General features: G+C 32.7%; 2 protein-coding genes across 3 annotated transcripts; both read right to left on the reverse strand.

The window, feature by feature from the left end:
* Positions 1 to 7,313: 7,313 nt before the first annotated feature.
* Positions 7,314 to 9,972, reverse strand: LOC131655083 (glycosyltransferase BC10-like). Its single transcript, XM_058924983.1, has 10 exons — positions 9,389 to 9,972; positions 9,006 to 9,104; positions 8,822 to 8,922; positions 8,660 to 8,731; positions 8,476 to 8,566; positions 8,313 to 8,393; positions 8,138 to 8,200; positions 7,923 to 8,045; positions 7,802 to 7,840; positions 7,314 to 7,717 (listed from the first exon to the last, which is right to left on the reverse strand). The coding sequence occupies exons 1-10, from the start codon at positions 9,737 to 9,739 to the stop codon at positions 7,589 to 7,591; spliced, it is 1,149 nt and encodes a 382-aa protein (XP_058780966.1). The 5' UTR covers positions 9,740 to 9,972; the 3' UTR covers positions 7,314 to 7,588.
* Positions 9,973 to 11,321: 1,349 nt separating this feature from the next.
* On the reverse strand, positions 11,322 to 12,073 carry LOC131655084 (uncharacterized). 2 transcript variants are annotated; one of them, XM_058924985.1, is made up of 2 exons: positions 11,716 to 12,073; positions 11,322 to 11,619 (listed from the first exon to the last, which is right to left on the reverse strand). In XM_058924985.1, exons 1-2 carry the CDS (start codon positions 11,834 to 11,836, stop codon positions 11,384 to 11,386), a joined length of 357 nt encoding a protein of 118 aa, XP_058780968.1. In that variant the 5' UTR covers positions 11,837 to 12,073; the 3' UTR covers positions 11,322 to 11,383. The 2 variants fall into 2 exon arrangements, with proteins under 2 accessions (XP_058780968.1, XP_058780967.1); XM_058924984.1 differs by having other exon boundaries at positions 11,322 to 11,622.
* Between the last annotated feature and the right edge of the window lie 695 nt (positions 12,074 to 12,768).

Consider the following 12,768-nt stretch of genomic DNA (forward strand, 5'->3'; position numbering starts at 1 on the left):
ACACTTCTCAATATTCACGACTTGTCACCCTCTATCTAGAAAAGAAAAAAAATTGCGAGTGTTTGTAAGGTATCAAAGTTCCCCAAGGATACTCATCACATGTCAAGAGACTTATAATTATGAAATATTTCAAATAAATTGGCTTAAAATCTCATGATATCTTGATGTAACAACTTCTACCAATGGCTATTTATGGCGTCTTGCAAAAAATGTAAGGCAAAATATAACTGGATTATTCTTAATCTTCAATTCTATATGTAATAAATGGATTAATGAATTTTGTTGATGATCTTGAATTTGATGATTATATGTGATTTTGTGTTGTTTATGCGTGTTGAATTTCATGTGTCAATGTGTGAATAAAATTTTGTTTTGATGTATTCATGTATTTTCCACTATAAATGATGTTTGAAGGTTTTAGGGAGTTGAGAAAGTATAAGAATCCATGTTTAGAATGGAGTGGAGATAGGTTTGGGTAGAAGAAATTAGGTTTAGGAGTGAAACTCCCGTAATAAAATCGCAAAAAAACAAATGAGTATAGATCGACTTGTTTGATACATATCTTGAGCTTCGTAAGTCCATTTGAGGCCCGTCAATTTCGTTAGGAAACTAACGTGATAGTCTTAGTGTATAAGTGAATAAATTGGTTCTAACAACACTAAAATAGTAGCGGTTATCTGGTTTTTATACAAGAAATGTTGACGATCTCGGTCATGCGTCAGTCAACTTGTTTCATGTGTAATTAGAGTATCGTGAGTCCGTTTGGGTTGCAGTAAGTTGTTTTGGAAATAGAGTTTAATGATCTTTTTAATTGGAATTTTTCATAATTTTCTCATAAGTATATAAGTTTTTGTGCTATTTTAAAGTTAGGCGAAACATTCTGCCCAATGCGACTACCTTTTCTTACTGGCTAATTAAACTGAATTGATTGATGTATTAAGTCCTGAAATAATAATTATATTTTTAAAATAGACTCTCTAAACTTTTTGAAACATATTCATTTGCTTGATTTCGACTCCGTTTGATATTTTAAATAATGATTTAAATATGATGTGTGACTAGTTTGAAGCATGATTTGGGGTTGTTTGAAGAATTCAAAGTTGTAACCTTGAGCTATTTAAAGTTGTGAGAGTGTAATTAGTAGTTTGATATATTTTAGAGTTGTCATTGAGCAACTCTAATAAGTTTTTAGAGTTATATTGAGAAGTTTAAGAGAGGAATTTGTTACCTTAGAGTTGTCAGAGTTACTATTTGAGTAACTCTAAAATATTTTAGAGTTGTGTTGGTATACCTTGGTGTTAAGGGTTATTACCATGTTGGTGGTCTGACACAAGTAATAATAATAGTGAGTTAGCCTATTAATGAGTCTAGAGTTAAGGTGACTATTTTGAGTCGTTTTTAATTGTGCAAGAGTTGTCAGTAGAGTTGTTAGAACAACCAATTGAGTTCATAAATACGTCACCACCATAGCACTGCACAAATGTATCCCATGTCGCTTTCGCCATCGTCGCATCGACAATCTTCTCAAACACCTTATTATCCACACACTGATGGATATAGAATATTGTCTTCTAATCTTTCTTTCTCGTATCACATTGCACGTTTCTTTGCACTTCTGTTGCATTGTATACAACCGGTGTCTAACTGTCATTGACGAGATCAAGAACATCTTGAGCTCCAAATAACACATGCATCTGAATCGATCACTAATTTCAATTCTTTCTATCGAATACTGGAATTTTTGTGTTCAAGCTACGATTTCCGCTGTCCGTCTTCGTTCTTATGCAAATCACTCAAATCTCACAAAACACTTGTGTTTTCCAACCCTAAGAATCAAGAAATGTGATTCTTCTCCGATTTTGATCTTCAATTCAGTGTGAATTTGAGGAACAAAATCAATCACACATCTTCTTTTTTTTTTGGTTTATCACCACTGGTTTAGTCCGGTTCGGGGTCAGTTCTGGCATCAAGTGGTTCCAGCCCCCTCCCGATCGCAGTTGCGGGGGATCGAACCGTGGTTCGAATCTCCAAGTTCAGCGCCAATCACCACTGAACCAACTAACGATTGGTTAAACAAATTGGTATCAAGAGTTATGGTTCTCCCTACCAAGTTCAGCGCCAATCACACATCTTAGATACACTAGTGTTTCCTTAAAATCAGAACCATAACTCTTGATACCAATTTGTTGAAATTAACACACAAATTTCATTGATGCACAAGAGAAAAAAGTTGAAAATGAAAAAAAAAAGCTCCAAAGAAAAAAAAAAAGAGAAAAACGTGACAACTTTTATAACTAACTTCTCAAAGTTTGAAATGAAATGGTTAATGCAAAATTACAACTTCTTCATCCTTTTATACACCACTAAATACTAACCAAACAAAATGCTAATGCTAATTACAATTATAAACAGAGAAATTTAATTAAAATTTAAAATTTATTAATTTCATATACAGATCATTTAAAATTTAAAATTTAAAATTTAAAATTTATTATACTCGATATTTAAAAATGCCATAACAAACAAATTTACAAACACTTGAATTTTACTCTAGGACTAACATTAACATATATACTAATTTGTAGAAATTTATAACATTAAATAAAATTAACTAATTTTAAAATATACAAACTTTAATAACCTGTATATGTCAATTCCCTTGGTAAATAAAAAAAAAATGATGAAAGATATGTTTTGGCTTCATAGTTTGGAGAATGAGTAAACAAATAAAAAATAGAAATTGGTAGGATGAAAATGGTAAATCAAGGAAACAATGTTATTCTGGTAAAAGATGCAACGAATATTCAAGTCAAACAGTCAGATGGTTGAAAAGTTGTTAGGGATAACTCTGAGAACGCAACGTTCCAAATTTTGCAAGGGGTAGAATATTTATTTTCGTCAAGAAATTTTATCTTTCCACTTCAATTTCTCAAGGGGTAGTAACTCATCACATTTGTGGAAATTTATAATTTAAAATTACCAAGTTTCTAAGGATTATCTCTCGCATATTACTTTTTATTATTTTTTACTCAATTTACTCATATTAATTCTTAGTATTTAGTTGATTTACTCATACTAATTACCAACTTAACATTCAAATTGATCTAAATTGCACATCAACATAATATTTAGTCTAGATAACGTGATTTGCAAGCTTGGTATTTAGTTGATTTACTCATACTAATTACCAAGTTTCTAAATTTATTGAGGATTCATACTAATTCTTGATTTTATATTGAAGGAGAAGAAAAAGAATATTTAAATAGTGATTTAATTGACAGGTTTGAATCTACTGAATTTGATACATTTGAACATTTAACTCCTAAATTTTTGAATTCTCTTAAGGCATTATAGTTGTCAAATAATTTCATTAGGTTGAAAATTGGCACACCTATTATGTTGATGTGCAATTTAGATCAATTTGAAGGATTATACAATGGTATAAGACTCACTGATACCAAGCTTGCAAATCACGTTATCTAGACAAAATTATTTTTGGAAAAAAATATTGGGAATATCATTTATACTATGCGGATGTCCATGTCTCATTCACAATCACCTTGGCCATTCAAATTGATAAGGAAACAATTTCCCATTTGCTATGACTATTAACAAATCACAAGGTCAATCATTAGACTTTGTTGAACTATACTTGCCAAAAGATGTTTTTAGCCATGAACATCTCTATGTCGCAATTTCTAGAGTATAAGTAAAGATAGTCTCAAATATTGATTCATGACAAGGATAAGCATTGTTTGAAAACTACAACTAATGTAGTTTTCAAAGAAGTATTTCACAATATTTCATAGGTAACACTTTACATATGTTTCCACTATAACTACTCCTTCGTGTTTTTCTTTGTGTTTTCATGGATATGACACTTCATGAAAAAAACATGAAGAGAGAAAGAGGGAAAAGGTTTGGCATACGGTGTCATATGATACTTTGGTTAAGGCTATGGTTTGGATGAGGAGAGAGAGAGGAGTAAACAAATCTAGGAAATGAATTTACGACAAAGAGAAGAGAAACGATGGTGAGTGATGAAAGGAAAAGAGAAACAGTGGAGTTTATGGTTCTGTTAGGGTTTTATTTCATCTTGGAGAGAGGAGGAGAGAGAAATAGATAGCGTTGAAATGAAATGAGTGAATGAGGGAAATGAGAAAACTGCTGAGTAGTACCCCCTGAGTTATGAAAACTACGTCGTTTCACATATGGAATTCAGGAGGATCAGGTTACCTGTGGTCCAGTATTGGGTATCCGCCCCACCTATTTAAAACCAGATGAACCCGCCAGTGATATCGGCTGGACCAGTTGGGCCGTTGAACTCGCCCATTAGCATTTTTTCCGATTTTTCTTGGGTTGGAGCAGCTCATCTTAAGACTAAATTTATCTCCCTTATCAACCCATCTTGAGTAGGAGGAAATTCAACAATGTCTTGAGATCGGTCTCGGTGTATCTGAATTCTTAATGCAAAGGATGTGTCACCAAGATCTTTCGTCTTGAATTTTCTTGATAGGAATTTATTAGCTTCGTGCATCATGCATGTATCATTGGCGGCAAGCAGTATGTCATCAACATACAGAATCAAGAATATGTACTTGCTCCCATTGAATTTGTGATACACACAATCTTCAACAACATTCCTCAAAACCAAATGAGAGAATTACTTCATAAAACCTGTGGTACCTCTGACGAGACGCCCACTTTAGTCCATAAATGTTTGTCAATTTGAAAACCATACTTTTTGATTCTCCGACACAAAGTTTTCTGGTTGCACCATATATATTGTTTCATCAATGTTGCCATTGAGGAATATCATCTTGACATCCATTTTATGGGGTTCCGAATCGTAATGTGCAATAAGAGCCATGATTGTCCTAAAAGATTCTTTCAATGAAATAGGATAGAAAGTTTATTTAAAGTTAACCCCTTCCTTTTGAGTATAACCCTTAGCCACAATAAGAGCCTTACACCTCTCCACATTACCATTAGAATCCCGCTTGGTCATAAGAATACATTTGCAACCAATGGGTTTCACACCTTCTGGTAACGGCACAAGTTCCCAAACCTTATTGTCTTGCATGGACTTATACTCCTCCCACTCTACTTCAATCCACTTTTCTGAGTTGGAATCCTGCCTAGCTTGATGGAATTTTATTGGATCATCTTCTATCATACCATTAATTTCCTCGTATTTTTGGAGAAAGACTATGTAATCATCCGAAATAACATTTCTCCTTTCTCTAGTGGATCTCCGCAAAGGTATTGGTTCTTGTAACACTTGTTCTTGAGGATTTTGAGTTTTTTCTTCCTGAATTTCTCCTTTCTCTAGTCCAATTTCTTTTCATTTTGGCCTACAAGGCCTTGTCTTAGATAGACATCCCCAATGTCTTAGAATAACTCACAATCTAGGAGTCTTGAAGAAAACCTCATTGTCTTGTTGATCTCCACACATTATCTTCATTCGGGTTCAACGGGGGCTAATCATGTACCTTCCATCACTCCAGGAACACAATTCTCATTGTTGTAACCGTTTACAATCGGTTGGTAATCAGTTACAGGCTGTTGCAACAACGTTTATGCTAATTACGATTCTTTTGTGACACGATTGATTGTGACAAACCAATATTTCCTTCCTGCCATATGCATTGAACATTCATAGTCCAAATACCATTAATCACTGCACTGTAATGCCTCTTTCGTAATCACCATGGCGCTTTTTATGCATGTAACTAGTTACAACATACACGTAACCAGTTACAGCCTTCTCTTTAATCCTGTTGTAACGCGTTGCAACTGGTCGAAACTCTGCTACTACTGCATTCTCCATCAATGATCATCACCTAGAGTGTGTTCTCATCATCAAACTTTTGAAGTAATTTCTTGTTGGCATTGCACTCTCTTGCAAAATGGCCAAGCTTTTGACAATTATAGCAATGCACGTTGCTCTTGTCTGCCATCCTTCTTCCACTTCTACCTCTAACATTGCCACCTCTAGAGTTGTTTGATCCAACAACCCTATTGCCACAGTTTTCACCTTTTTGGAATGTTGAATTTTTGGAACTTTAGGATTCTCTTCCACTAAAATTCTGAAATTTTCCTCTACTTTTGCTCACTGACCACTTTTCCTTCGCCTTCTTGTCTCTCATTGAAACAGACTTGAAAAGCGATCTTCTCCTTTATTTTGTCAACATTCATTTCCTCAATTCTCTACTCAAGTGCTTCAAGAGAGCTTTGCAACTCCTCTTTGCTTATTGCCTGCAAGATCATTCTATTCCTTAATTGCTATGACTATGTTATCGAATCTTGTCGTCAAGGAACACAAGATTTTCGTAACAACATATTGTTTTGTAATTGTTTCTCCACACATCTTGTCAGCTCCTGCATACGCCTTCTCAAAAATCTCTCACGCCGGCTTGAATGATTCTTAATCACCATCTTTCTCAAAGTTGTCTGTATTAACTTATTGAGGGATTAAAAATAGTGCTTTGTAGTCTTTCTTCTTTTCTTCCTTATGTGACACTCTTTGCTCTGGAGTAGCACCTTCAACAAGAGGATTCACACCATTTTTAATCACATCACGAACATCTTGGTAGCCAAACAATACCTTCATTTACTTGCACCGTTTGTTATAATTCTTTGCATCAAGGATAGGTAAATTTGCATGGATTCTTTCATTGAAAACAAAAGTCATGTTTGCATACTAAGTGTTTGATGGATCGAGTCATTCTCTTGATGCCAAATGTTGGAACATGAAACTATAAGATAGGTGAATAATTGAGTGCGGAGAGAGAGAATGAGAGAATGAGAGAGAGTAATTATTAAGGGTGAAAATGATTAGTATTACTCTTTAGTGAGATACTTTATGATCTTTATACAAAATACAATTATTAAGGTACAATTAACAAACTAAAAAAAATTGAATACTAACATAAAGTTGTAACCGTTTACAGAACGATTATATTATGTCTAAATTTTGTTTCAACTATAACCGGTTATATCAAAGATGAACTGATTACAAAATAATTTTGTTTATTCTATCAAAAGGGTATAATCAATTACAACCCCACAATAACCTATTGCAAGCACTTGAATTAGCTTTTTCTCTTAAAAGATACTTGAGTTGAGATGTAAAATAGTTTCTACACTTATACACATATGATATTTGACTTTACTGGAAAAAAGTGCAGTGAAAATTTATATTAAAATTTAAAAATGATTATCAATTGTAAAGCATATAAATAAGATCTAAGCTTTTAAGGAAGTTAATTTGAAGAAGCACAAATTTGAAAATCATGTATGGATTTGCATGAATAAATAATCTAATTTCCACCCTATATTACCTGATACTTCAGTTCATGACATATGTATTTCACTTCTTAGTTATTTCCCATCCAACACAAAAATCCACAATGTTGCTAAACAAATAATCACTAAAATGCATCAAACTATTCTCTGTCTCCCCATAGAATTCTATCCATTTGCCTCTGGAATGTGGGACTAATGTTATGTGCAAGAGCCAAAATGAGGCTAAGGATCATAGCATAAGGTGTTGATTATCGAAAAATGACGATGAATCGAAAATAGTTTACATTGCAGTAGAATTAGAGAAAAGGTACATCAATCTTTCCAAGGCATCTGGATAAAACTTCCTGGCAAATAAATAACAAGGCTGCTTTGATCCATTCCATATGCAAGGTGTCATCAATACTGTTCTCTGAAAAGCATACGAAAATCGAGTTCAAAAATAGTTTATTCCTTTGATTCAAAAACATAGTTGAGTAGTATCATTTTATAATACCTTTGGTTCACTTGTAATATGTGGACTTTGATCAAAGGACTGCAACGAATGAATGAAATTATGTCATTAAGATATTAGAAGAGAAAAAATCGATAAAGAATGCTTAGTTTGAGTCGCGTACTGTTAGGGCTTTGAGGACGTTATAAGTAACATCTCGAGCACCGAATGATCTAGGATGCCATTTTCCTTCTGACCAATCAACGTATGTTACCGACCAATTTGAAATTCCGCCTGGATCAAGCATCTAAACATATAACGAGTAAGTTAGCAACGAAAGATAGGAACGTCGTTGCCAGTTAGAAGAGATCAGATTGATGAACATTGTAGTACACTGACATGGAAAAAGGTCGGGAAATAATGCTCGTCCGAGTAGCAGTTGCGCCCGCCCTCCATATTCGGCTGTCGAAGTTAAAAAAACTTGTAAACTCATTAAGGATTTGTGGTTGGAATAAAAGAAAAAAAATTGTTAGTGTTGCTTTTGTAACTTGGTTAACAAGTAACACAGAAGTACCCTGCAGTGATACTTGAATTTTGTGTAGTAGAGACTATCTGCGATAACGATAACAGCGTGCTGCCGCTTCATTGAGAACCACTGCGGTACAAACACAATCCAAATTAACTACATGCCACAAAAATTTCGATTGATTTCTAAATTTTTAGGATATAAGTCATACCTGCGAACCCTTTCGGAAATCCTTCAGCTCTACCTCAGGCAACATATGCTCGATAAATCTTCCATTTCCATGAGGACCGGGATCAAGAAAGCTTTTGAAAAGGCGAACGAAGAAGAATTTAATCAGAATTTTCATAAAACAAATACAAATTCTTTGAATAAATGCATATATATTAATGTCTTACCATTCAATGAAGCTGACATTTGTATACAATAAGTAGCTGTAGACAAATTCGAAGTGACGAATAGGTACGCAGCTGAAACAAAATAAGGTGTTAATGAATACGATCAAATCCTCAAACCAAACACGAGTTTACGCTAAAGATAAACCCGATAAGAAAAATTACCTGTCAGACAACAATACAAAATGTTGATTATCAGGGTCTAAAAGCGCGTTTGCCAAAAGCCTTCTTTCTGCTTCAACCATCGCAAAACTCCCCCAACTCACCTTTATGAAAACTTAGATTAGTTAATATTATGTTAACAAATTTGTCATATATCTAAGAGTTTCATATACACCATCACACATACCGGTTCGCTGTGAATTTCTCGACCAACAAAATATCTACTCATATGTCTTGGTTTTTCCTTGGATGCATGTACATAAATTGAAAATTTTCCTTCATGCCCCTACATTTTGGTATGAGTAAATATCAAATTAGCATGAATTAAATTTCAGTTACAAGAATTTGGCTCCGGACTCATTCTCAAAATAAATCCATCTATACAAATCTCCTAACCGGTAATTATACATGTTTTATTTACACATGCCTACATTTCTAATCAAAGACGTGTCAGGTGTGTGTCAGATGTTAGGTATCAGATATCAGACATATCACAACACAGACACATGTATTTATATTCAATCACTTTGATTCAATGTCTGTGTCCGTGATCCATATATAAAGACTTACTTGAAAGAAGAGGTGCCAGAGTTTCTCGAAAGGCAATGAACCGGGCGTCATGAACATGAAAGCAACTTTAGGCGTTGTAGTTTGAAGAGGAACAAAGTTGAGTAACTCTTTAACAACAACACGAGATTCGATCTCTTGATCGGTTAATTCTCGAGAAAAATAAGCATTTGGAAACAGATCACGCGTGCGACAACCTTCGGACGAATAGAAACTACATTTTTCGGGATGGGATGGTGTCGTTGGTGTAGAATAGATGTAAGCTGTAACAATCATAACAAAACAAACCACAGAAGCCAATGTAATGATGAATGTAGGAGGTCTCTTTGTTGAGTATTTTCTTAACCCTATCATCGTTGAATCATGAATCACGAATCATTCATTCATATTAGAATAACAATAACAATAACAATGAATAATTTGTTAAACATTGATCTATGGTGATGCAAATGCAAGTATAGTGTGAAAGTGAGTAATAATGAATAACTGATCAGAATCATAACAAAATTATGAGATTTATGTAAACTACGGAGTTCTTGCCACCTCACTCACACGCCCAACTGTCTACAATACAAAATATATTGATTATTTTTCTCTAAATGTTATTTTCTTTATCATTTGTCAAATATTTCCATACATCGAATTAATCTAGTTATAAATGGAAGCATTTTGTGGTTAATATTTATTATTTCAAAGCTTATTATAGTAAGTATCTCGATTAAAATATATTCATAAAATAAAAATTAACTTATATATATATATATATATATATATATATATATATATATATATATATATATATATATATATATATATATATATATATATATATATATATATAGAGGAGGGATCAAATTACACCCGAAGAGTTACACCACGAGTTACACTCGTTCAATAACTACATCTCGAAATAATATTTTTTAAATTCAACCGTTGGATTGAAACATAATATCATATAGATCATTCCTATAAAGTTTGAGCTTAATCTATAATGATTTACTATGTCATTGAATAACATCAAAATTAACGTTATATGAAAGCTCATTTTGACGCTAATCTTTGGATATCTTGATGATATAGTAAATCATTATAGATTAAGCTCAAACTTTATAGGTATGATCTATATGATATTATGTTTCAATCCAACGGTTGAATTTAAAAAATATTATTTCGAGATGTAGTTATTGAACGAGTGTAACTCGTGGTGTAACTCTTCGGGTGTAATTTGATCCCTCCTCATATATATATATATATATATATATATATATATATATATATATATATATATATATATATATATATATATATATATATATATATATATATTGAAAATTCAATTTTTAATCTTTTAAGAAGTTGAATGCTTAGCTTTTAGGACAAATATTCATGTCTTAACATCTGCATTAGAAATAGAACGGTGTTATTTGATGAATAATGAGTCTATAAGTTAAGTTTTATACTAACCTTTGAACATATTTTAAATTTGTGATAGTGTATTTATTTTAAAATTCAGCGGATATTATGAAAGTTAAGTTTCGTATTAACGCTCAGGATAGTAAATTCCTCTCAGAGACAGTATTTTTGCTATAAATTTAACATATTTTAATAAATTATTTTTTTTACAGAATAAATCTTATATCTTATATACATTCAATTAAACCATTAACTTCTATAATTCTAAACATGATTATTAATTTAGTGAGAAATTTATCTGTATACTATTTTTCGAACAAATGCAACAAATATAACATTTAAACTATGACGGTCTAAATATAAAAATTATGGTAGTTTCATCCATCCCAATTTTCAAATAATGGCAAAGATGATTAGCTCTAAAACATTTTATGTGGTAAGAAATTTGAATGCAATTTGTTGTTTCCTTGAAGAAAAAAATCAACATCATTACAAAACTTAAGAAGAAAGTCCATTGATTAACATCATCTAGGAGCATTGCTTTTACAATTACAAATCAAAACTTTCAAAAACAAAGTGGTTGTATTAACCAGGCCCCACTTTTGGAATATCATAATGATCAGTAAGATTAGCCAGATATTGATTGAACCTCTCAATTCTATCTCTATGAGATCTCGTCGCCATCTTTCCCACCCTTTGAAGTTCAATTTTCTCTGTCTGTTGTAAAAACCGTCTCTCAGCCGGAGTTAACCGATCATCGTCACAGTCACATCCTGCGCTGTTTCCTTCTCCTTCGTACTTCTCACCCTCGTTCATGTTACCTTCTGAAGAAGAACCATTAATTCAGTCAGGTATGAGACATGCCAAATGAAGAAGAAAATGCCAAATTCAACAGATAAAAAAAGTTTAATGTTCACCTGAATTAAACTCCGATGAGTAACGGTGTTTCTTCTTCTTTTTGATTCCGTTGTTTTTGACGGCCAGTGGTTTTCCCTTCAGTCGCAATTTTCCGATCACGACGCCGTCGTAGAGAGACATTTGAGTCTGAACCAAAATGCTAGTTTACGAAGTGGAAATGTTGGGGATTCAATGGATATTTGAGAAACAGGTAGTGATTTCTACGTGATATAACTTGAAAGAGTGTTAAATAATGTATCTACAGTGAGGAGATGGGAGAAGTAAGAAAGTTGGCGAATTTTCTAGAAACAACTGGGACGAATGGCTCTTCGGGTGGTATTGTCAGGATAAATCGTATTTTTACTTTTTGCACTCCAATATTTCTATTTCACTTCCTTGTAATGGAGCATGCGTCCGTTGGTGTTATAAGATTTAGGTTTTTATATAAGGTAAATCTATTTTGTTAAATAGAATATGGCAAACACCATACAAAAAATCTTATAAATCTATCAGGTCAGCCCATTTTAATAAATATGAATAAATTTATTGTTTTTATATTATACGTTATATTTTATATTAAAATACAAATGTGAAACTTAGTTATCTTTAAGAACCTATGAAAATAATTTAAAGAAAATCCTATAGATAATGTCATATGGTGTTTTTATAAGTTCTCTTAAATAAATCATCCCACAAAATTTATGTTACTAGATCAGTTCGAATAAGTCAATGCAAATAAATATTCGGTTTCATTGTACTTTTGATTCTCTAGTCTAGTTAAACATTAGTTTAATTTCTTATTTACTTATATGTTCAAACAATATAGGATTTTTAAGTAGGTTAATAGGTAAATCAGATATTCGAAAATGTCAGGCTCTGACTAAAAAATAAGTCTATGACAAGCTATAGACCAGACTTAGGCTTTAAATTATTTAGCAGGTCAGGTTCAGGTTTGACAAAGACTAACTCGGCTCAGCCTATTTCCACCATTTATGGTATCTTATGAGGATTTTTTAGTCTATCCATACTTTTTAAGTCCACCACGCGAAATTTTAAAAATCTCCTTAAAATCA

The sequence above is a fragment of the Vicia villosa genome, linkage group LG3 (assembly GCF_029867415.1).
Source record: "Vicia villosa cultivar HV-30 ecotype Madison, WI linkage group LG3, Vvil1.0, whole genome shotgun sequence".
Lineage (NCBI taxonomy): Eukaryota > Viridiplantae > Streptophyta > Magnoliopsida > Fabales > Fabaceae > Vicia > Vicia villosa.